Source organism: Macrobrachium nipponense, chromosome 9, assembly GCF_015104395.2.
Source record: "Macrobrachium nipponense isolate FS-2020 chromosome 9, ASM1510439v2, whole genome shotgun sequence".
NCBI classification, from domain to species: domain Eukaryota; kingdom Metazoa; phylum Arthropoda; class Malacostraca; order Decapoda; family Palaemonidae; genus Macrobrachium; species Macrobrachium nipponense.
The window spans coordinates 12036021-12060815 of record NC_061110.1 but is presented as its reverse complement, the minus strand read 5'-3'; the positions used below and the strand labels follow the sequence as shown (position 1 = coordinate 12060815).

Here is a 24795-nt window from a genome sequence, read left to right as displayed (position 1 = left end):
GTTCCAAGGACCTGTGGGCAGTCCCGGAGGGAAAGAAGGATATGGTCGCGATGACCTATCCATTTTCCTGTCCGACATATTCTTCGGAGTGATGTCCAATACCCATACTGGTCTATCCGTCTGCAGCGAAGTGTCTCACGGTCTCGTATCCCACTGTGGCGAAGTCTCTTCGTCTCCGCGGTGGATAGGACACCGACACTCCGTGGTAGGTGTCGATGGTTATGGGTACCGGAACACGCTAGTAGGACGAAGTAATGATTGATTGGTATAACTGATACTAAGTCCACAGCGTAGCTCGTGACGGTCTTGGACGCTTCGACAGCTGCCGACTGACTGCGTTCGGTTGTGTGAGGCGAGCTGTCCAAGCATCCGAGGCGTAGTCACGTGACCCTCACCTTTTGATAGGTTATGCCGAGAGACCATACAAATCGTCTATCTGTTGCCACCGATGCCGAAAGGCGAGATGATGATTCTCTCAAGGCATGTGCCCAACAGGCGAAAGTCAATTGCCTTCTAGAGACCGAAGTCCCTGATGGCAAGACAGAAGTTCTCATAGTAGCTGAATCTCAGCTAAGGAGAAACATCACTATGTGCCGTTGAAGACGAAGGTGGTAGGTGAATGCAGACCTACGTCTTCACAGCCGAATTGAGAGAAGTAACTCAAGATTCTGAACTTAGAAAAGTCCTGCCGATGACACCAACCCGCGAAGATGGCTTAATCCCTGTGATTTACAAAGGACTGAAAACGCTAAACCACTACTTCATTGCTGTTCGGTGAGAAGTCGGAGTTGCAATGAAAGCGGAGCGCTTTTCATTTATGAAAACACAGGGATATACTGCCTGAAGAACTGCTTCTCATGGGCTGAATCATCATCTCTTTCCCAGGTTATCCAGGGAGGACATCTATATACTTGGAAGTAGAGCTAGCAGGGTGGGGAACAGGTGATGTCTTCCGTTATACATCTACAATTCGGGGTGAACAATGAACAATTGCACACCTATGAATACGAGATATATTTAGAAGACAAACTCAGATGTCTGAAAAAATCATTCCGCATTATCGCAGCGGCAGGTGCGATGCAGCGGGAGACTAGGCTACAGACTTCTGTTACCGTGTGGTAAACAGAAAGATATCTCTGTCTGAAAATTCTCGCAATGTCCAAGGTGATTCAGTAGAAATGGTCATTCACGTATGCGAGAATTCCAGCCGACCAGAGACCTAAGTCTGTGATTGCTGGGCAGAGATTCAGTTCGGTAGTCAATCATTGTAGAGGAGAGAGACATAATCCGACCGTGCTATCTCGGAGAGCCAGCTGGTACTGGGCTGTGGCAGGCCGCCCAATACACCGCTAGCTCTCGCTCACTTGTCATCCTGAGTTGCTAGGTAATCCATTCCAAGAAGGAATGCGTTCGGCTAGAACCATCGAGCGCAAAATAATACGCTCGAGCATTTGCATTTAATCGAAATGGATTTCAGTGAATGCAAAAGCTGAGGTGGTGTTGTTGTAACAATACCATAAGTATCTCAAAATCGAAACTGGTAACTCCTGGGAGGTTTGCAGGGCAGTCCCGAGTTGCAGTTCAATTAAGAAGATACTATTCGTCTCGGTCACAACCCGTAAAGTTAACTACGGTATGTGCCTACACCTTGGACAATTCATCTGATAATAGAAGCATGTCGCGAGGGCAATATACGTAGTATATTTGTAGGTTCCTGTACATAGACCTCCATCCTAAATTCTCTTCCATTCAAGGAACAAGAATAAGGACTGGAAGCCGACACCCTTCATTCTCTAATGAAGAGAGTGAAGAAGTTTTCCCCGAAGGAAGACTTCTACGGTGATAACAGGATACCAAACTGGATGTTCCCACCCGTTCCTCTCTATCCCAGGGTTGGCTGCCTACTGAGGCGACGGACCGTCAGGTCCATCCAGGCTGAGCCCTTCCTGAGATATTCTTTCTTCAGCAGCAGTGCTTCGGACCGTGGTTTCACCCAAGTGTTTGCAGATCATAGAAGACCAGAACACTCGGAGAGTGCTAGAAATTTCAAAGAACTCTAAGCACTCGGCAAAACCGAATTCGTCAGACGATCATCGAGTGGTGGTCCTCCCGATTCCCGTAGAAATCGAGGATGGGGCAAGATCCTTCCTCAATGACGGGGACTTACGTCCGGTAGGACCAGAAGGTCCCCTCAGGAATGCAGTACCCAATGTGGAATCCTACGGAGAACGCTCTGCAGGATCCCTCCCCTTCCCTTCACAGCTATAGGGAGAGAAGGAATGGGGGAGGATGAATGGATACTCGCTCGCCTTCCCAGCGGAACTAGCAGTCGGAGAAGCGAGTACGAGCACGGTGATGGCCACTCAGAGTCTAGGAAAACGTTACCGTCTGGAGAAAACGTTTTCCTGAGGAGGGTTACAAACTTGTACTGTAGGCTAAACATCTGCTGCCACCGTGACTGTCGTCTGGGTAGGGCTGAGCAAGCACCTGACAGGAGAGAGCTGATACCGTCCTCCGACGCATCCCAGTCCTCGTCAAGGTCAAAACCTCTCAAGAGTACCGAAGGGGGAGCCCACCCTGGTCTCTGAGTGCGTGGTCCAGACGGACCGTCATGTGAACGGCGGTGATGGTCCCTCCGAGAGTCTGGGAGGCGTCATTCGTCCTCGCCAGCCCCCCATGATCTCCTCCAACCACTTGAGCGAGGATCTGTTGGTCCAAAGACCGAACCTGGCTCGTGGCTGGACCGTAAGAAGTGCATTCCTCACGGTCACTCCTGTTCGCCTCGTTCCTCCCGGTGTAGCCTGAGGAGGTTGAAGGGATAGCGTAGATAAACGCTGGACCAAAGAACGGAGCGTCGGTTTCTTATGTCAGGGGAGCCGTTACGAGAGCTCCTCCCCTGCCTACCAGCAGAACCGGTAGGCTGGGAGGACTGTAGGCGATCATCAACCATGGTGACGATCGAGCTGCCGGTCTGGACCAGCTGTCTTCTTGCGGAGAAACGCTGGACCAAGAACGGAGCGTCAGTTTCTTCAGGAGAGCTGCTGGCGATCGGGCTGCACTGGTCGAGCGGCTAGACCAAGAGCAGTGGCGATGGTCCCGAGCGTCAGAAGAGCTGCTGCTGGTTCCCCTATCCGTCCGGTCCCGGTGGGAGCGGCGGTCAGGGGACCGTCAGAGTCCGCTGTCACTCCTGATCGCCTCGCTCTTCCTGGTGTAGCCCGAGGAAGTTGAAGGGATAGGAGAAGTAGGCCTGACATCCCCCCGCCCACCAGCAGAACCGGCGTGCTGGGGGGGGGCTGCAGACGCTCGCCAACCTGCGATGGCGATCGATCTGCAGGCCTGGTCGAGCGGCTGGACCGAGAACCGCGGCGACAGTCCCAAGTGTCAGAAGAGCTGCTTCTGGTCGTCCCGAAGGGAGCGGCAGTCAGGGGACCGGCGGTGGGAGCGAGGCCTGCCCTCACGGCGCGTCACGCCATTTGGACCAGCCGAGGCTGGTCCAGGCGACCGAGGGGACCGCTTCCTCGCCTCAGCCCGCGGCTGGTCTGGGACCATCGCATCAACCCTGGGTACCGGCGACTCGCCACGAGAGCGATCGCTGGCCTGGTGGGAGTCACTCTGTGCCTGGATCCTGGCGCCGAGCGAACTCGTTTGCCTGGGTCTTGGCTACACAGTCACCCGCAGGTGACCGTACACTCGGTACCTCTCGTGAACGAGAGCCCGAGACGGTACCTGGCATCGAGGCAGAACCTCTGGCACCAGGAGAGGAGGTACCGGTGTTAGCCGGTACCCCTCCGGTCCCCGTCATCTTCTTCCTTGCAGAAGGAGAGACGGGCCCCGTTCCCGAAGGAACAGGAGGACCAGCGGAAGCCCCAACTGTCCCACCGGAGTGGGACAGACCCTTAGAGGTCTCTGAGCGAGACTTCTTAGGGGGGAAGGAGGCTACCTTCTTCTTCTTCGGCTGGGGGGCCTCAGAAGTTGAAGGGGAAGAGGCGGCAGAAGACGACGGCAACACCTCCCTCTTCTTCCTCTTCCTCCATTCAGGACGGAGTTGGGGCAGTTGCCGAAGCAACACAGCCCAACTGCACCTGTCCAGAGGGACCTGCAGGAGTAGCAGTAGAGAGAACGCTTCCTCGAGGAGGGCTACGAACTCCTACCCGGCAGGTGAAGTGTCTGCCACCCCCGAGACTGGTCGGTCACGCGAACGCGACGGTCGTCTGGGTGGGGCTGTCTCTGAAAGAAAAGGATTAATTAAAAGAGGGCTGGATGGCCCGCCTCCACTGGCCTCTGCGTGCACGGACCCGTGGGAACGTCACGTCAACCCTGGGCACCGGATGATGGCTCCTACCACCTTCCGCTCCATGCCTGGGTCCTGACATGGGGAGCAAACTCCGCAGTCTGGACCCTGGCTGCATGGGGTGACCGTACACTCGGTAACACTCGCAAGCGGGCAGCCGAGACATTTCCCGGTTCAGAGGTGGAACCTCTGGAACCGGGAGAGGAGATACCAGCGGTGGCCGGTACCTCCATGGTCCCCGTCTGCTTCCTCCCCGAGGAAGGAGAGACGGGCCCCGTTCCCGAAGGAACGGGAGGACCAGCGGAAGACCCACCTGTCTCACCGGAGTGAGACAGACCCTAAGAAGTCCCGTGACGAGACTTCTTAGGGGGGGAGACCACCTTCTCTTAAGGCAAAGCCTAAAAGTTGAAGGGGGGGAGGCATGAAGATATGAAGATCTCGAAGTGGAGGTTGACGACACTTGACGAGCTCTCTTCCTCTTTGGTTTCTCCTTCTGCCAGACTTCTACCATCAGGAGTAGATAACCTCACAGGGCAACGCGACAGCATCGTCCAGTGACAAACTCCCGGGTAGTAGTAGTAATGAAAATGATTATTAGCAGGGGATCAGTACACACTCGAGGATCGGTACGCATGTTACATGCTACGAGTCATAGACACCATTCCAAGGTTAGGAAAACCAACACAAAGAACATCCAACCAATGCTGCTGAAAACACAATCACCAATAGTATGTGAAATAAGGCAAAAAATATTAAAGTAATGAGGATACTCCTCACACATGCAAGGGCGCCGCCCTCCGAAGTGAGAGGAGATCCCCCAGCATCAACACCGCACGCCCATCCTTCTACCTTCTTCCGACAGTAAGTGAAAGGAAGAAGAAGAGAAATTACCATAAAACACGGACAAACCTTGGAAGTTCCCTTGGTAATTCCCAAGCGTAAGCGTAATTTCCGGATGAATACATGTCTCATCCTCACGATAAATACATATCTCGTCCTCATGCAGGTCTGGGCCAGTGTTAAAGGGCGAAAGAATGTAAATATGTTTGCATACCTTAGCCGCCGGCTCTTAACACAAGTAGAGGGGCGGTTACAAAAGCTATCACAAAAAAGTGGGTTTGTATATTAATTGAAAAACTAAGGACAAACCTTTGTTTAGTATTAATATCAAACACCATATATGCATAATTATTTAAATACAAAAAATAAACCAAAAGGATCCTACCGGGAAAAAAGATTAACGACCAGTCAGCCGGAGCTTACAAAGACGGCCGAAAGTAAAGTGGAGTGTTTACATACGGGCAGGCACGGTAGTTACTGCCTAACCACCTTGTTCAAGATTCAACGGCCGTAATTCCAGCTACGCCGAAAGTATATTCCTATTGTTAAAGGACCGAAAGGTTTGTATTACGTATCGGAACAAGTTAAGTTTCATTGGGATGAATCACTAAACCAGTCCAAAACTTGTTATTTTATATAGTTTCCTATATAGTGCAACTAACTGGCATACATACAAATTTATAACTGAAAAGAAAATTAATTCACTGCAGAAAAAATGTAACTGTAAGTTACATTTCTGTTCTCACCAAACCTACACTTCACAATTTTTAAAGATGCCATAAAAGTACAATTATTCAGCTTGAATACTAGCTCAAAATCTATGAAGAAAAAATAAATTAACAGCCTGTTACGACATGTAGCCATTTTTGTCGCTATACTTGTCATCCATTTTTGGAGAATATGGGCTATTGTATTGAAATATTCAAATGCTGCAACGGCAGAAATGAATTGTAGAGTTGGATATTGGTTAATGCATCAACATATCATTAAAGATCACTAGGGGGTGAACTCATCATGCGCCTATTTATTATTATTATTATTATTATTATTATTATTATTATTATTATTATTATTATTATTATTATTATTATTATCATCCAGATGATGAACCCTACTCATATGGAACAAGGCAACAGAATACATATGTTGTTAATTCAAAAAAGGAGAGAAATTGGATCTGGAAATTCTTGTTTAGATTAGATATTATAGTCTTCAAGTTATACAACCACAACTTTATGGACTTCTGTACTTTCAGTTACATCATTACGATTATTTTTTACTATGAAACCATTTTAGATGAGAAAATTTTTTAAATAAATCTCTTGAATTGAAAGTTATTAGGAACTACATGGAGCTGCTGTTAGCTATCAGATGTCTAGAAATGATTCAGAAACTCAGCCCCCCCCCCCCCCACCCCAAAACCCCCAAGTGTCTGTTGAGATGCCACTAAAAGCAGATGGTACTAGACACTTACCTAATTGTTGGGCGTCCTGGTAGGCCTGTTGGCATAATGAACACTTGCTCCAATTTCATCATTTGGTCATTAATTGCACGCAGCATAACTGGACTGAAAATAAATGTTTAAGTATATTATTTATTAAGAACCACGACACAAGCAGAATTATGTTGGAACCATATAATGATTAGTATTATTTAAATTATGTAAATACACCAGTTTTGAAGAAGCATTTTTTAAAAACAAAATATACTGTAAAACATAGGTATGTACCATTACTGGAGCTAACTAAATAGCCCTGATAATGATATTTATACAGTATCCTGATACTGATATTTATACAGTATGTATACTATACTCTGTTTTTTTCCATCTGTCCATCCGCCTGTGGTGTTTTAGTATGGTAACACTGCTTCCCGGGCTTTGGATAGTTACATTCAGCTTACATTCAACAATTATAATAATATCCTATTTCGAATATTAACGGTGTAATTCGCATACTGTTAATTATTAAAACACTTTTCAGTTGCAAATGTACACCCAGATATCCTTTTATTTACCTAAAACTTACACATAGCGTAACTATCTAAAGCCCGGGACGCAGTATTACCATACAAAACACCACAGGCGGGTGGACAGATGGAAATAAACAGTATATTTGGGTAGGAGCTGGTGAATTTGTCAAAAGATGTTGTTCATTACTTTAGGTGATTAATGTAGTAGTTCCATGGTATAATTTGAGGTATAATTTGAAAGCCAAGTCACACACACCAACCTCCTTGAGAGCCTCACAGAAACTAAGAGATTATTTAGGACTAGCTAAAGGAGCTGTTTAGGAGGGCATACTGTAAGCTGAATCTCCCTTTAACATGTGTGCTTTATGGACTTAAGGCTGTAAAGTAAAAAACTAGGGCACTTTCAGCTATTAAGCACTGAAGACAGAGAGCTGGAGTGCTTAGACAGCACGATAAAAGGATTCAGAAAATAAAGGAAATGAAGCACAAGGATTTACAGCTAAACTTGGAGAAAACCAACAAATGCACTAAAGAGTAACAAGTAAAGTGGTTAGACAGAAAGAAAGAAAGTGGGATAGGAAGTAAAGCAAAAGAATATAAGCAGATGCAGTTATGGACTGTAGTGATGCTGCCAACACCCTTTGATTGATTGATTATCTGGTGTTACAACTACCAGGGTCACTGACGCCGAGCTAATGCCCTTTAGTAATGCTTACAGTGCACATGTTAGATGCACTAATGGCACTAACCCCTGTGCTGTCTCCCTTGAGAGTTAACTGGAAAGGATCACAGAGACAATGTACATCAAAAACATCCTTAGAAAGCAGCTGAAGACATCACAAAGGAAGGAGGAAAAAGCCTCATTTGAAAGACAAAAAACTGACATCAACCTAAGTGCCAGCCAAACCTGGTGATTCACCAGCATAAAGAGACAAATATCACTAGTAGACATTTTCCAGCATACTTTTGCTCTATAGACAAATCTTTGAAAACTGTGCAAGGAAGGTTGGCAGAAAACACTGTGCATTGGAAATGAGGGTCCTTACAGTAAACTTTTACGTACTATAAAACCTGTCTAATTCTCAAATATTATTTTATACTCTGTAAGTAGGTCTACTTATGCTCTGTAAGTAGGTCTCAATATTCTAAGCCCTTTTTCCCATAAACAAATTGGCACAAATGAGCTGTTTTGGTGATATTTTTTATCATTTATATTTGTTTAAAAACAGAGGCCAGCTCTTAATGAGGTTGTCTACCACTAGAAATGTATGTTTGTACGTGTGAACTGCTGACTAGTACCTCATTCGGCAATCAAGGTGAAGGTTATTGGTTACAAGTGCATTAGGTTATTGGGGCTCATGAGCATTCAATGTCTTTGGGGTTGTTCATTCAGCTAAACTTTGAATTTTCTGAGTACTAATGGAATGGTTTCGTGGTAGGCATAGCCTACTCCCATCACTGATGCATTGTTAAGTCTGGATAGTTTAAAGAATGACTTAGGGTTATGGGTATGGGAACCATAGCAAACTGGTAATTTACAATGGTTTTGAAGGTCGAATTAAAAAAAAAAAAAATTCATGAAAAACTTGGAATTTCACTTACAATATTTTATTTCACCTACAAAATTCTAATCATACCTATCAACTAACAATAAATTTTTACTCTAAACTATAATTGCATTCTGGAGTTTAAAATATGTTTTCAATGTTAATTGAATTGGCAAAAGAATAGTTTGAGAGATACTAGTTCTCCTTACATACTATAATTACCTGTGGGAGGAACATGGTGAGAAAGCGCGATTTTTGGTGGGGCAAAAAACCTAATGCGTAAACTATAAGGATGTGTTTAACCTACCCTAACCCAAAGTGCCAGGTCCTTACCTAGCTAGGACAATTTGGCCCCTCTTCTACACCCTTCCTACCTACCCCAACCTCAAGTACTGTAAATATGATGAACAAATCATCAATCTGAATCACGTAGTAGGGCAAATGACCGAGCGGCGACATAGCGACCACCTCTCCCAGAACGTGGCCACCTTCCCGAAAAAGTACTTGAATCCTCTGCCATGAGCATCAGTCAAGAGTTGTGGCCCATCCAGGCAACACACCGAGAACTCTACTCTTCTCAAAGTAAGAGTTTTATCCTAAATTATGAAATAAAGGCACAATTACTGATTTAACAGAGGTTAACATAGGTCTAGCCAGCACAGTGATATAGTATAAGCCAAGATGCACTGAAACTGTCAACAACATTAGTAACGATCTTGAAGTAGTTAGTTGTTTGGTTTATTACTTGGTTATGGGTCGTATGAGTTATTTTAATTTGTTTTAAGTTCTTTAATTATATTTACTCTTTTTTCCACATTTCATTTAAGCTTCTTTTGTTATGTAATCATGTTCTTTAACTAGGATTTATCCAACAATATCAACTAAAGTAGATTCGCGTTGGAACTGTTCACTTTGATAGGCTTATCTTGGTGTACCTTGATGCGTTTATTTCATTTTAAGGCTACTTTTTAATGGGTTGATCTGTACTACCGTATAAAAAAGGGAATTTCTGGTAATTTAATACCGTATAATGATGAAAAGTATCTAGTCCTGTGACTTCGCAGTGTTAGCTTACAACTGGTCACCATGAACGCTACCTATACTCGGTTTTTTTCCATCTGTCCATCCGCCTGTGGTGGTCGCGCATGGTAACACTGCGTCCCGGGCTTTAAATAGGTAAGCTATGTCTAAGTTTTAGGTAAATAAAGTATGCTAATTACACCATTAATATTCGAAATAGGATGTTATCTAAAGCCCGGGCCGCAGTGTTACCATGTGCAAACACCACAAGCAGATGGACGGATGGAAAAAAACAGAGTATAGTTGTATTGTAAGGGACTGTTTGCTTTGACAAGCTTCTCTACAGTGCACCTGGATGCGTTTCCCACATTTTAAGGCTACTTAATAATTGATGGATTTGTATTAACATATAAAATACAAGACGTTCTAGAAAAATGATTTAGTATGATGATGAAACCAGTCTAGTCCTGTGGCGTTTCCATTTTAGCTTATAAATGGCCATCATGAACGCTACCTATGGTTGCTGGTTCCTAAGCGCTCTCCACAAACACAGTTGCGGGCACACTACACTGTTTATGAAGTGCATAGCTTTATTCCCTTAATTGTTTATTTTACTCATTATTTAGTTTAACTTTACTATATGTTACTTAAAAATGTTTATTTTAATTCATGTCTATTATCCCTTTTTTGCAACCAAATTAACCACGAAAAATTACAGATATTTCCAAGTTAGATACAATCCAATATTTCTACTCTACCTTTACCCCAACCCCTTTCATTTCTTCTTCTTTATAACTGAGGCATAGCCGTGCTACTGAGCTTGGACATCCATCGCTTTCCAGGTTATATATTCTCCCAGTTTTCTGTCAGGGGATATCAGTGTCCCTAAATTTATGTCTTGGTCTGCATTTTGCAACGATTTACACATGAATAAATGTCCGGTGGTGTCCTCCTCCACTCTGCATATTTCACAGACCTCGTCCTTAAATTTCAGTAGGAACACTTCAACACAGTCGTCGCTAACATTCTTCTTCTCCCTAATCCTAAAATTTTTTTTCCAACAAGATTATTTATTTAGGCTCCTCATAAATTATTACACTTGTACGAAATATCCTGCCAGTTCAGTGTTAACGCCATACCAGACTTATATGAGAAAATATTCTTATCTGAATATTCAGAATATAATATATCATCCTGAATAAAATACCTTTATCTAATGTCACGCTTAATGATGACATGAAGTTTAAGTACTGAGGATAGTAGTACTAATTAAACATGCAATTTCCTCTCAAGATTTTGAACAAAAATCTGTCAACTGCACACAGGGTACTCACTCTAAGGTGTCCTTCACAGAGTCCAACTTTTGAGCAAAGATGGCCGTTGCAGCCGTGAAATTGTGAGCAGATTCTTCCAGTAGAGCTGAAATGATTAGGATGAAATGTTTAATCATCTGGACTCAGTTGTAACAAACCATCACTTCTTGCATGTAAAACTGGAGTGTATTTATTCAACTCATAACTAAATTCAAGGCCAGAATAGTATTCCTTTGGTGGACGCTCAAACATTGTGATAAACAACTTTCATTACAAATTTTATCACTGATTCTAGCGAAGAAATCACTTACGGAATTTGTCATAAATTTCCAGCAACGTGGCACCTTTGCCCTTGTCCTTAACTTTATTGAGGCTTTCCTCTATTACTGTTGACATCTGTTGCAGACTGTAGGGTATAAGAGCAGAATCAGCGAAGTATTTCAGGAACAGGGCTGCCAACCTACCACATCCCTGCATTATCTTAAAGCCTGGATCAACAAATGTATCTACCAAGTAGAAAGTCTCGAAGCCCGTGTGGTAGGTTGGGTGAGTGTATATGCCGTGCTTGTTCTGAAATGGGAAGAAGAGGAGATTAAAGAGAATGCAAGTACGATAGTAGATTCACATTAACCGTGCATTTGATGTCTAGGCGAGTCCCTTACGACGCTCCTGATTGGCTGTTGATAAGCCAATCATAGGGCTGGAAACTCTCAGTCTCTCTCGATACATGGGTGCGATGTATGTTCCATCTCTCCTGAGGGATACTTTTGAAAGACGTAATCCTCAGGAGAGGTGGATCATGCATCCTACCAATTTGAACTCTCTCTCTCTCGAGACTGAGAGTTTCCAGCCCTGTGACTGGCTTATCAACCGCCAATCAGATTAGCGTCGTAAGAGAGTGGCCTAGACATCGAATGCACGTTGATGTGAATCTGCTATAGTAATGTACAAGTGCAGTACTTATATTTTTTCTCTTTTGAAATATATCTATTCTGTTGCAAGCTGTAAACCCGACATAGGTTAAAAATGATACTGAAGACAAATTCATTTAGTAATTTAAATAACTCCCTCCAAACAGAACAGAAATGTTTATTGATATGATGAGCTTTTTTCATGTATGTATTATTCAAAACTTACCGAATCCATTCTAAACACTACATTCAAGCTGGGTATCCCTCCATAGAAGGCAAAGGGTGCGTGATCACTACCAGATCCCAAGGTCTTTAACCTGTAAGATGGGACTTAAATGAGCAATAGTAATGTTAACGTATTGAGTCTATTTACTTTTCCAAAATCAGCATTATATGCAAATACTATGATGAAGTTCCACTCGCCGTCTTTGGAGTGCATTTACCGTAGACTTTTGTGGCTCTGATTACCATCTTTGACTAGGGCTGAATTTCTAAATAAATAATACTTATTTTTGTTGATCTCAAAGTTGTTTTCAAGCTACTAAGTGAATATGGTGTTATCTAAGTGACATAAAGTAATCCTTTGACATCGTCGAGAGATTATGCTGTTGTGTGACTGCATAAGTTAAGAATATTGACATTATCATTCATACTTGTATAACTTCGTGTAAATATCTGATGAATAGGTAACCATATAATTTGGTACTACAATCAATATTTCAGCAATACTTACTCAGGTGAGGACCTGTTTCTCGCAAGATGGTAGGCCTCCCACTCATCGTAGAGTGTTTTGCCTTCCCGTACACCAGGAACCTGTAGGTACAATAAGGCCAAGGTGAGATGGTCCTCTTCAAAAAGAGGGCATGGCAAATGCAGTAGCATAGACGAAAGAAGAAAATGTATATGAGGAACAACAATGATGTATGGGCCACACAAGTCTTACCTAACCTAACCTAGGTCAGATGTGTGTCTTGTGGAAATGCATTCGGGCCATTGCCAGTTTCTTATTTGTCGATCTAATGCTTACGTGTTTACTTGTAAGTTTAGCAAGTAGTAATTGCATTTCATGATTAATGGAAATTGTAACTGATCTTTCACCTAATGTTAATGAAGATAAGATACAGTATACAGAAACTGAAATTATTATTCGTGGAATAGCTTTGACAAAATGTGTTCTGTTGCACCATGCTTTGGATGCTAAATTAATCCATATCCCAAAATTATTTTAAATGTGCCTTTTTTTTTTAAATTAAATGAATTTTTAACCTTCTTCAAATCATTATAAGTTTTATGCACCTATCAAAATAATTCATAATTTATAACTATTGCAATATAAGGCATTATGATTGTTTCCTATCAAAGTACTTTGGTTATCTGTTAAACAAAATGAGTACAAAACACCTCACAAACTTATTGCATGAGCATTACAAACAAATTGCAAGCAAGTCAACGACCGTAAGCGGATAGGGCTACAAGAATGTGTTAGAATGTACGTAAATAGTGGTATATGAGCGAGATAATGTAGTGAAATTCAAAAAAACTCGAAATGATGGCGACCTAACTCATGACTCCCAGACTTTTTCTAAGTCTTTTGTTATTTTTTACTGCGTCTTGTTAATGAGCCGTGTAACTACTAAAATCCGCAGATAAACGAGTACACTATGACATGACATCTTACACGTTTGACCAATCACAGTTTCATTTTTTGACATCTCGGAAACTTTGGCCAATGTCGCGGGTGTTCGAAAATTTTCTCGGCACAGAATAAAAACATTATCCTATCAACGCTATTTCAGTTCCTTCTTAGACATGGAACCGGTAGCTAGCACTTCTTCTGAGCAGCATTTACGGGATAATATTCCAGATCCTGTTGACGAAATTCCAGCATCTTGTAGTGTTTGTTATTTAAGTTACGGTGATTTTTGTCTAGTGTATTCTGGAAATACACACAAAAACTAGGGATCTGTGCCAGAGACATAGTACCCTTAAGGGGGGGGGGGGGGGGTTGTCGCACAGGGAGGCACCTTAGAGTACTTCTGCAAAGATAAGTTTAAAACACAAAGATAAGACACTCACCATTTTCGTAAGCTTCACCAGCGGGTCCCAGATGAGAGGACTCGATGAAGGGGTAAGAATAGAACCTGCAGCACAGGAGTCAGTGTTCAGGTACAGGACTGCTCGCTCCTGGAGCTTCTCCAGGTGTTCCTGCAAAGGATTTTGACATATGCTCTATGTAAGTCTCAGTTATACACTTACAAACCTGTTTATTTCTGGATTTTCATGATGAATATTCCGTACAATCCAAGTGAGTGAATTTCGAAGAATTATCGAATCTTAATAATTAACATATCCTGAAGCGTTAATGATAATAAGAATTTTACATGGGTTTATTGACAATTCTTTTCATCGCTCGTATGGCACTGTGAGCCACAAACTGTAAAAGAAAAAAAATCTGTATGCCTCAAGTCTGTTTAGGTGGAAGGAGTTACACACTGTTTTGGACTGTTTTACGTGTAAATAAACATATATTAAAGGTATATTGTTAAAAAAATGTTTAAATTGGTTCATGGACAATTTTGCTCGTCCCTTGTGCGGCACTGTAAAAGTGTCAACAAAATTTATTCAAAAATAATTTACCAACCGTTAGAAATACCATTCTCTCTAGCTTTAGTCTTATAGAGAAAACGAGTTTTATAATGCCATAGGGCTGACTCGCTCAAGATCTGATCGTTTCAGAATTCTCTTAATTTTTTTTCTGTTATCTCAAAATCTGCCTTTTCAAGACTAAATGCTTATTTCCCTAAGAACTCTAAACCAAATTCAATTAAACTTGCAATTTTTCGTTTTTTCAATTAATTTTGAATAGTGACATCGACTTTTTTTTTTTTTTTTTTTTTACTGCCGAGGCCGAATTTCTAACTTTCCACTCGAGAGTGAAGTGGAATGAGTCACAATAAATAAGAATTCAAACAAACACTAACTCGAGAATAAAATAAGAATTTTATTGATTGACATTCTTGATGTGTTTGGTAAAAATATACTTAAAATTCCTAAGCTTTTAGAGGACAGTATAGTACTCCTCGCCGTCAGAGGGAGTGAGATTAATCAAAAGTTTCTTCCTGGACGGACTGTTTGTATCAGGTCCTTGACTGATCTTCTGACTATTTGGAAAGCTTAAGATTTTTCCACTCAAGAATCATTACAAAAAGGTTTGTGCGTCATCAATGTCCCTGAACTGTGGGTAAAGAAGTTGAGTTGGATTTTAAATATCTATACACAGCCATTCACATAAAGTCCAGCTGGCCCCAGTCACAACCAAACGAGACCTGGTCATGAGCTATAAGAAACGGAATGTAGACCGGGACGAATATATCTTTAAATGAAGAACTTGTAAAGGATCAATGATTTGCACCTGATTTCCAGAACCCATCCTACAGCAGGTATCAGAGCCCTGAATGTGAGCGACGGTCGTGATACTTACTTGTGCATGAGTAGGACCTGTTTAGTTCCCAACATCTCGAAGTCATTTCTTGTTAGGCTGTGACCTGGCACCGTATTTAAGTGTAAGATTAAGATATGTCTTATACCATGTCTAACAGTCTTACTGCATACTGTCATCAGAAAAGCATTGACCAGAAACTGAGTAGGTGAATTTTTCTCTACGATAATGGTGGTGATATGTCCCAATTAGGTGTGGAACCATAATTTCAGCTACTGTACTATAGTCTCAATACCTCTGGCAGGAAAACCACTCCATATGTTTACAAGAAAGGGATGAGAGACCTCTGGCAGGAAAGAGAAACAGAAACCAACTCACCTCAACCCACTCGGTGGAGCCTATAAGACCGTATTCCTCTGCCCCCCAGCTACAGAAAACCAAGGTCCTCCGTGGTCTCCATCCTGTAGGGAAGCATTTCCATCTGGCTTAAGTTAATATAAGATATGATTACATACGTGCATTGCTTTTCTGAATAGGCAGTCTCCGTTTATCGGCAGAGATTCTCTTCTCGATGGGAGCTCGGCGCTTTATGGCGGTTATGGTGCCTCTATTAGGCAAGTTATGGCGCCATAACACTATTATCAGCACCTTATGGAACCGATAACCGAAACCAGGCCAGTTACGACACCATAAATGGCTGATTTTATGAAAATCAGCCAAGCCCCATAAAACCAGATCGTCATTAACCGAGTCTGCCGATAACTGGGAACTGCCTTATATGTATATACATATATTATATACACACATCTAAAAGAGTAATGTTCTACAGTCTAAAAGTAAAGGTGAATCAGTCAACTGCAAGAATTATAAAAGCATGATATTACTTAGTACAACAGGTAAGATGCATGGCAGGATTTTGATCGAGAAGGAAATGCAGATGAACGAAGAACTGATAGGGGAAGAACAGCTTGGGTTTAGACAAGGCAGAGGTTGAGTGCAAGAGGCATAGGAAAGAAAAGACCTTCATAACTAGGAAGCAAGAGTTTATGTAAGATATGGGTGAATCGTCTAACCAACGCTCATGAATCTTGTGCGGGTTCATCCTTGATTCACCTCTTAAATCATGGATGTTGTAGCCACTACTGAGTTGTTGGTGAAAGTAGTGTATAATTAGGATGTGTCAGGAGGTCAGAAGAGACAACGACCTATAAAGTGAGTGATAACAGAGTATAAGAAGTTTTTATTGGGGGGAAAAAAAAAAGGCCTCGACATCCAGAAGCTTAGAATCCGAGCAAGGTAACACTGAATGCTGCAGTTTGTGTACAGTAGTAGGTCTGATGGACCAATAATGGGTTTCCTGTACTGGAGTTGAAAGTAGTAAATGCTGTGTAAGTTTTCTACATAGGGTTTCAGCCAAAATTCATCAGTAAACGTATGAACTTATGTTTTAGTTATCTTCATTTTCTACTTTAATTTACTATATATTACTTTTCCTGAGTTTCTTTCAATTTTTAGACATGGAAATCTGCTTTTTTTTCGGCTTGTTCGACAAGAATGTCCGCATACTTTGAATAATCAAAAAAATTAAATGTTTCATTCTTAATTTGTCATTTGAAAGAGAACTGGGCGATTAAAAATCAATACAAGAAAAAGGCATCATACAAGTTCATCTGGACTCAACAGACAGAAGCCAAAACGAGTCATATTTTCATCTTTAAAGTCAAATAGCGAGGATGAGATTAATGTCATGGCATCATCACACCAGCGAACAAAACAGCGACCACAAACCTTTCTTCAGGAGTTGACCAAACACCCTGCCTGTCTCCAGAAGCTGCGCAGTGCCAGAAGAAGGATCTACGGCCCCATAGCCCCAGGCATCTCGGTGGTTTCCGATCAGAACGTATCGATCTGGAAAAATGATTACACCTGAGGAACTGTTTGTGACCTAAGGTCAACATCGCGTTCTCACTCCTGCTGATCCTCGGAACTGTTAGAGGTCAAAGGTTCCCTTGTTTTTTGCTTATTCCATGAGAATGCACATTTGATGGAGGGGTGTGAGTTATGGCAAACTGATATAGTTATTATTCATCCCATAAGACGAGAACGGTGTTAAAATAAAAGATGTGTGTGTTGTGTCTGGGCATGTTGTGTATTTGATGTCTTGCTGACATAATTGTGAAGATATGAGGTACCAAAGTTAGAAAACAATTCTCTCTGTTAATAAAAACAAAATTTTGAACCAGTTTTTTTTAACAAACACCGTATAGATTTTCAAGTTTTATGAAGTTATGGCACAAACATTTTCTAATGTAAAATGAAAGTCATACGACACTCATGTTATCACCAAATCGACCCTTTTTCTACAAATTTTGGCAGCAACTAAAAATGTCTATGCTCTCATGACACAACCTTGGCAAAAATACAGTAGTAGTAGTATTAGTAGGTGGGATATGCCTTTGAAACGGCTCCTACATCAACTCTGCTGCCAACACATGACTTTACAGAAGACTCAACATCTTGCTTACCAGGTTCCGTGCTTCCTTTGATGGTTCCAATAACGTTGTAAGAGTTCACACTGCGTAGGAAGTTGTTTGTCTGTAGACGCAGTGTGTAATCTTTGTATTCGTTCAGCATCTCCGGCCCGAGGTTGTATTTGATGCCTTTCATTCCACCTACCCAGTCTGCAGGCGGCACTTTCCCGCCCATTTTTCTGGAATGTGGAAAAACTGACTCCCAGCTACAGAATGAATAATTGCAGTGCATTTTTAAAAGTCCATAAATCCAGTGTTTTGAGAGACTGATGAGTGAGATGTGAAAAGCTGATAGTAATAGGATACGAAAAAGGCAGCGAGGAATGATGGAAGAGTTACTGGGAAGAGAGAAAGTCCACAATGAGTTGATACGATTTGAAAAAGGGCAGACAAATGACGCAAGAGGTAAATGGATTTTTTAAAAGATTGTGATGAGTCTGAAAATAGTTAAATTCTCAGTTCACTTAAAAAATTATCATTAATCTATTGTTCCATATGTCTTCTACAAAGGTACCTAGATCACGCAAATGAAAATCTATCAATAAAAATATAGGAAAATGCAGTTTCAGAGACAAGAGTAAAGACAAAAAAATTAAAACTGTTTCAGCTGAATAAAGAGAGATAATACTCACTCCATAATCACTCTAGCATCGTCGTACCCAATGGGCTGACAGGGAATCTTGGGCAGAGGCACCTCACTTTCGTCCAGCCTGTATGCGTGCTCTTATGGTACAGAAAGTAAGATTTAAAGGTAATTGCACTTGCAGACAGTATCATGAGAAGTTGCATAAAGACTGATTAAATACGAAATACAAAGAAACATGATGAAATCTCAGCACTTTTGACATCTGGACAACAAGGAGTACTGTACAATAGGGCCTTGGCTTCATTAATCGAGAGATTACTTTTAGTTAAAATATGAGGGGAACATTATTCAAAAGGTAAATATCTCAACAGTTAAAATGTGCTTATGACAATAAGCCCGAGTGGAACGTTATTAAAAACAAGCAACTATCTGATGAGTTAAGATAAATATACACATAACAATAGGAATGAGGGCCACATCTTTCAAAAGAGCTAAAATATGAATTTGAAAACTTAAAATTTCTACATACTCGTAGAAGGCCATCCAGGGGTGAGTGGATCCCCCTTGATGGTGTAGGTCCCCCCTCTCTGCATCCCAGAGCCAGGAAGCCAGAAGGAATTCGGATACACGTCCTTGGGGTCCGTTCCGTTCAGGGCCACGTCCTTCGGATCCGAGAAGAGGATGACACCTGAGGCGTTCCGCTGTTCCGCGTGCAACAGCTGTTCAACGACGGATGCTGTTTAGGACTTACGACACAGGTAATAAGACTACAATGACCCTTTTCTCAGTATTGTTTTGATTACATTCAACTCTCTTTCTGAAGGGCTATCAACTAATCGTCCAAACGCATTTTGAATCATTGCACTGACAAAGTGCCAGGTTTTCATAATATGATATATACAAACAAACAAAGAAGCCCTTACGCAAGCGCTGACATCACTTTACCTTGTTTCCTCTGAAGATCTTCCCATAGCGCGCCATGACCACGTGACCTGCGACGTCAATCCCAAGTTCCTCCAGTTTCTCGAAGTCTTCCACTCGACCGTAGTTCACGTAAATGACGCCGACTCCAGGCTGCGTCGTGACGTCACCTTAAAGTGAATAACCGAATAAATTATTCAAGGTTCCTTGTAGTGTCCCTTCGGCCCCTAGCTGCAACCCATTCCATTCTTTTTACTATACCTCTGTTCATATTCACTTTGTACCATCATACATTCCACACTCTCCTAGTTCCTCGTTGGACGAGCGGGTTACGTGCTCGCCAACCAATTTGGTAGTCCCGAGTTCGATTCCCCGCCTGCCAACGTGGAATCAGAGGAATTTCTCTCTGGTGATTAGAAATCGTTTCTCAATATAATATTGTTCGAATCTCACAATAAGCTTTAGGTCCCGTTGCTAGGTACCCAATTGGTTCCTAGCCACGTCAAAATATCTAATCCTTTGGGACAGACCTAGGAGAGCTGTTAATCAGCTCAGTGGTCTGGTTAAACTAAGGTATACTTTATTTTTCCAGCCTCTCCTAACAATTGTTTCATAGTGTCCCTGCAAGCTTTTCCTCCTGTTACACCTTTCAAGCCTCTCTACTCTCAATTTCCCCTTCTGCGCCGGATGGCCTAGCAGGTCCCAGTGCTTGACTTTTGGCCTACATTTCCCAATCAATTCCACTCTTGTATTACGTTTCGGACGTCATGATTTTCTTAGACCAAGTATACCCGTGTATCTATGCAGACTCACCTGCCGCGCTGTAGCCATTGAAGGCGTGGACGAATTCCGGGTCCTCGTCGTCCTCGTGCAACGCTTCTTCTTTGAATTTGCTCGTGAACACCACCTTCTGGGAGCTGTCCATGATTGTGATCTAAGGAAAATAATAACGATAATAAAATCTATGGTCAAATATAGCCTTGTTTCACCAACGAAAATTAAAATAAATACGCTATATTTTATTAGAAATAATTTTTTTTGTACTGTTTAACATGCATATTATTTATTTTTTTTTACATTTTCATTCTAATAAATAAATCATAAATATCTTAAGCTAAGATTCCTCTATCTACATTTTTAGGCTCTTCCATAGACCTTTCCTATCCCCCTACAACAACAACAAAGTAGTTAGTAGGCTTACTCCCTGAGTAAGCGATAATAATAATAATCACCACACATTTGGACACTATTTTTACGAAGTTGCTTATGAGTATGCAGTACGCCATGTATACACTAAAATGATTGGAAAATCCACGATGGTATCAGTTTAAATATATATTGGAACAGGCATTGGAATATAAAATCTAGGCTAATGTGCTGCGACCTATGAGGTCACTCAGCACTGAAAATAACATCGAAACAACTGTTAGGAGAGGTTTGAGGAAAGTGAGACGGAAGAAAGAGAGCATGAATGGAGGTACAGTAAAAGGAATGAAAGTGGTTGCAGCTAGGGACCAACTTCTACTTGACAGATTCTTTTGAAAATTGCAGTTTTTATAGATGATAATGACAGAATAGCTCTCACCAAATTTTACTGCTCTTGAGTGAAAATTACGGAAGTTATAGAATTTAAAAAAAGTTTAAAAAGTTTTTTTTTTAATTAATATAACTTTATATCTACTTGAGATATATGCTTGAAATTTGGAACATAGAATACTTATGATAGTGTCAAACAGTTGGTCCTTTAATTTTTTTTGATTTTATGAAAAAGTTTTTATTATGAGAATGTCATGATTAATGCTCTATTAATGGCAATGATTAGTTGTGAAACCCCAGGAGATTCGTGGGAGGTTAGGCAGGTGATGTGATCATGTCTTTTTTTTTTATTAGTTCCTTATTTGATCTATTAAAAGGGAGATTCGCTGAAATGGGAAATGGAAATAGACCTAACTTTACATATGAAATTTTTCATTAAGCATAACAGCCGCACATATGAACAAGCAGAATATAACAAATGCAGTATAGATAGGTCATGTTACATATAGCTCTGGAACATTACATAACTGTGGATAATATTATTATTATTATTAAACCATACAAAAACTTCTTTCAGTTTTCTTCTGAAGAAGGGAAAAGAAACACACAAAACCAGTGTAAAACGCGTTTACTTGACCCAGGGTGACAACCTAAACATCTCTTGAAAATGGGCCATAGATAGGGCCTGAATGTACTAGAGTGTAGAGTAAAATAAAATGTAAATACTTATAAGTAAACGCGTTATACACAGTGATTTTGTGGGTTTCTTTTTCAATTATTATTATTATTATCATTACAATTCACAGTTTACTTTTCCTGTTTTTTAGTCTGAGAATACTCTACTACGTTTCGACAGAATTGTTATTTTTACCAATATGTCCACTAACCTAACTTATTCAAAAACCTTTATCAAGACAATAAAACACCCATTGAACTAAGCTACCAATGAATAAATGAAAGTAGACCTAACTTCATATACAGCATGATTTTGTTTTCTCATTTTTTATCGTCGTAATTTCATTGCCTTGCTCATTTTTGGAGATCCTCTTGTTGGCCCTAGCTCATTCGGGCCATCAGCTGGGGCTCTTCTTGTTTGTCAGTTAAAGCATAAAGTTTTTTCGAATAAATAGTTCCTCAGGATCAGAACTTAGTTTACCTTCTTCTGGAGGAAAAAAAAAAAAAAAAAAAAAAAACAAAAAAAAAAAAAAAAAAAAAAAAAAAAAAAAAAAAAAAAAAAAAAAAACAGAAAATACATGAACACGAATTTACCAGGTTTGGATTGGTGTGATTCGGGTAGCTCAGAAGCACTTCATATGGAACAAGCTCAGCTGTGTCGAACCCGGCTTCCATGAACCTCTGATGAATCAGCATCGCCAGTTCGTCGTCTCTGGCGGTGCCTGCTAGATGGGGCTTTCTGCTCAGCTCCCTGGTGGAGGTTGTCATCAGATATAAGATATAAAAGGTGTAGAAAACTCTCGCAGCATTAGATGCTTCCTACAAGGACACAGGAGGCTCATCATGAGGCTAGAAATACTAAGGTACCACCTCTAACCTGCATGCAATCTCTCACTTCACAGATGTTGAGGACTCTTCTCTCCAATAGCTCTTTCACTCTCATCTATCCAGACTTTTCTAGGTCCTCTTTCCTCTTAACCATCACGAAGTGTATAATTTTCACCAGTTCATAATCCTCCATTTTTTTCATATGACCAAGTCACCTCAAGTTACCTCAAAACACTCTGTCCCATCCTTTTACCTATTCAAAATGCTTTTACAATTACACAAACGATTCGCCTCAAGAACGCTGATTCAACAGGCCCTTGATTCATTCAACATTGACTTCCACAGAAGCGCCAAGTTTCTTTCTTATCTTCTGCAATTATCTTGCTACCTTCCTGGATGCACCTAGTGTGCGACTCATCCTACCTTCATCTATAAAATTTAATTCTAAATACCTGGTAGGACTCAACTGGTTGCACTCTTCCACCATCGATATTAACACTCACTGCTCCATCTTTCGGGCTTTTGTAATATCTCGATATGTACTGCATCGTCAGGATTCATCAGTCAATCCACACTTCATTCCTAGCGCACCTTTTTCATGTTAAAATCTCCCACCTACTCCTACTTTTTATTTCTGACTTCTCACATCACTCATTCCATAATGATACTGAACAACCACGGAAACATAGCACCCTTGTCTAAGACCATCTTCTACACACAACCAGTCACTCTCTCATCTACATATTCTCCCACGCTCCACCTCCATGGTGCAAAACGTTTAATCACACAGCAAAATTTCTTTTGTACCGTTCAAATTCAACGTCCTCCATGTTGCCTTTGTTAGCAGGTTCTATTCACATGTGCTTCATTCAGTTTTTTTTCCTTTACCTTCAGAATTCTCAAAGTTTGTGGTAATTGCTGCATCCATGTTATATGTGCTTGCACATACAGACATTTATATACATATAAATGTGTATATATATATACATCAAGTCAACCATAATGCCACCATCCATTACCACACAATATCCAACTTCCTTCACCACCCATTACCACACAATACCCGACTCACTTCAAGTTATTCCTCAAGTTGGTCGTGCTGATGAGGTCCAAGATCATTTGCGTCACATCTGTCTCCGACGCCCACTTGTCTTCGATGAGTTTCTGGTAAGTCCTGGGAAAGAGAAAATTAAATCTGTCATGACTGGATGAGGTTACACTTCCTCATTGGACGAGTGGGTTGCGTACCCACCTGTCAATTTGGTAGTCCGAATTCGCTCCGTGCTGCTAAGCAAATAAGTATATCTTAGTTTAACCAGACCACTGAGTTGATTGACAGTTCTCCTAGGGCTGGCCTGAAGGATTAGATATTTTTACGTGGCTAGGAACCAATTGGTTACCTAGCAACGGGAACTACAGCTTATTGTGGGATCCGAACCACATCATATCGAGAAATAAATTTCTAATCACCAGAAATACATTCCTCTGATTCCGCATTGGCAGAGCTGGGAATTGAACTCGCGACTACCGATCGGTAGGCGAGCACGTAACCCAGCTACCGCCAATGCAGAACCAGAGGAATTTATTTCTGACGATTAGAAATTAATTTCTCGATGTAATGTAGTTCGGATCCCACAATAAGCTGTAGGTCCCGTTGCTAGGTAACCAATTGGTTCCTAGCCACGTAAATTAAAATCTAATCCTTCGGGGCAGCAGCCTAGGAGAGCTGTTAATCAGCTCAGTGGTCTGGTTCAGCTAAGATATACTTAACTTCCTGTCTGGGATTCTGACATGGCTCCAAGTCTTCCTTTCAATGTTGAGGATGAGGATTAGCTTTGCATTTCGAGACGTTACTCGACTGCCGATGGTCTGGGCCTTTTCTTACTGGTTTGTGGGTGTGCCTTTTTAATTTGTTATTGAAAGCTGCATCTCCTCTGTTTGTTTGTTTGTTTGTTTGTATGGCGTTTTTACGTCGCATGGAACCAGTATGGTTAATCAGCAATGGGACCAACGGTTTTACGTGACTTCCGAACCACGTCGAGAGTGAACTTCTATCACCAGAAATACACATCTCTCTCTCAATGGAATCCCCGAGAATAGAACTCGCAGCTACCGAGGTGGCAGGCCAAAACCAAACCGACCACGCCACTGAGGCGGATTGCATCTCCTCTGGTCCCTTTCGCTGCCTTGTTTATCTTAGTTTTTCTTTTCTGATAACTGATCTCTTCTTTCTGTATTGCCTATTGCATTCTGTAACTTCTTTCAAATGGACACAATATTCTTTAGAAGCTTGAATTCCAAGTCAATGGCTCCTGCAGGCTTGTTGCATATACATGGTGCTCATTCATCTCCTCAATATCAATCGCTTTCCAAAGTCAGGTGCTTT

The 24795-nt window shown here is 41.4% G+C and overlaps 1 protein-coding gene across 1 annotated transcript in view; it reads right to left on the bottom strand.

Moving 5' to 3' along the window:
* LOC135218473 (N-acetylated-alpha-linked acidic dipeptidase 2-like) overlaps window positions 1–24795 on the bottom strand; it is a 37898-nt gene that overhangs the window by 2136 nt on the left and 10967 nt on the right. Inside the window, exons 3-17 of the mRNA XM_064254798.1 lie at window positions 23482–23583; window positions 22176–22332; window positions 20184–20304; window positions 19395–19540; window positions 18979–19168; window positions 18496–18586; window positions 17858–18042; window positions 17121–17240; window positions 15711–15793; window positions 13970–14098; window positions 12627–12706; window positions 12120–12210; window positions 11294–11552; window positions 11004–11088; window positions 6606–6698 (exon numbers count right to left, since the gene is read on the bottom strand). Of these exons, the coding sequence (XP_064110868.1) occupies window positions 6606–6698; window positions 11004–11088; window positions 11294–11552; window positions 12120–12210; window positions 12627–12706; window positions 13970–14098; window positions 15711–15793; window positions 17121–17240; window positions 17858–18042; window positions 18496–18586; window positions 18979–19168; window positions 19395–19540; window positions 20184–20304; window positions 22176–22332; window positions 23482–23583 (1932 nt within the window). The remainder of the gene's footprint in view (window positions 1–6605; window positions 6699–11003; window positions 11089–11293; window positions 11553–12119; window positions 12211–12626; window positions 12707–13969; window positions 14099–15710; window positions 15794–17120; window positions 17241–17857; window positions 18043–18495; window positions 18587–18978; window positions 19169–19394; window positions 19541–20183; window positions 20305–22175; window positions 22333–23481; window positions 23584–24795) is intronic.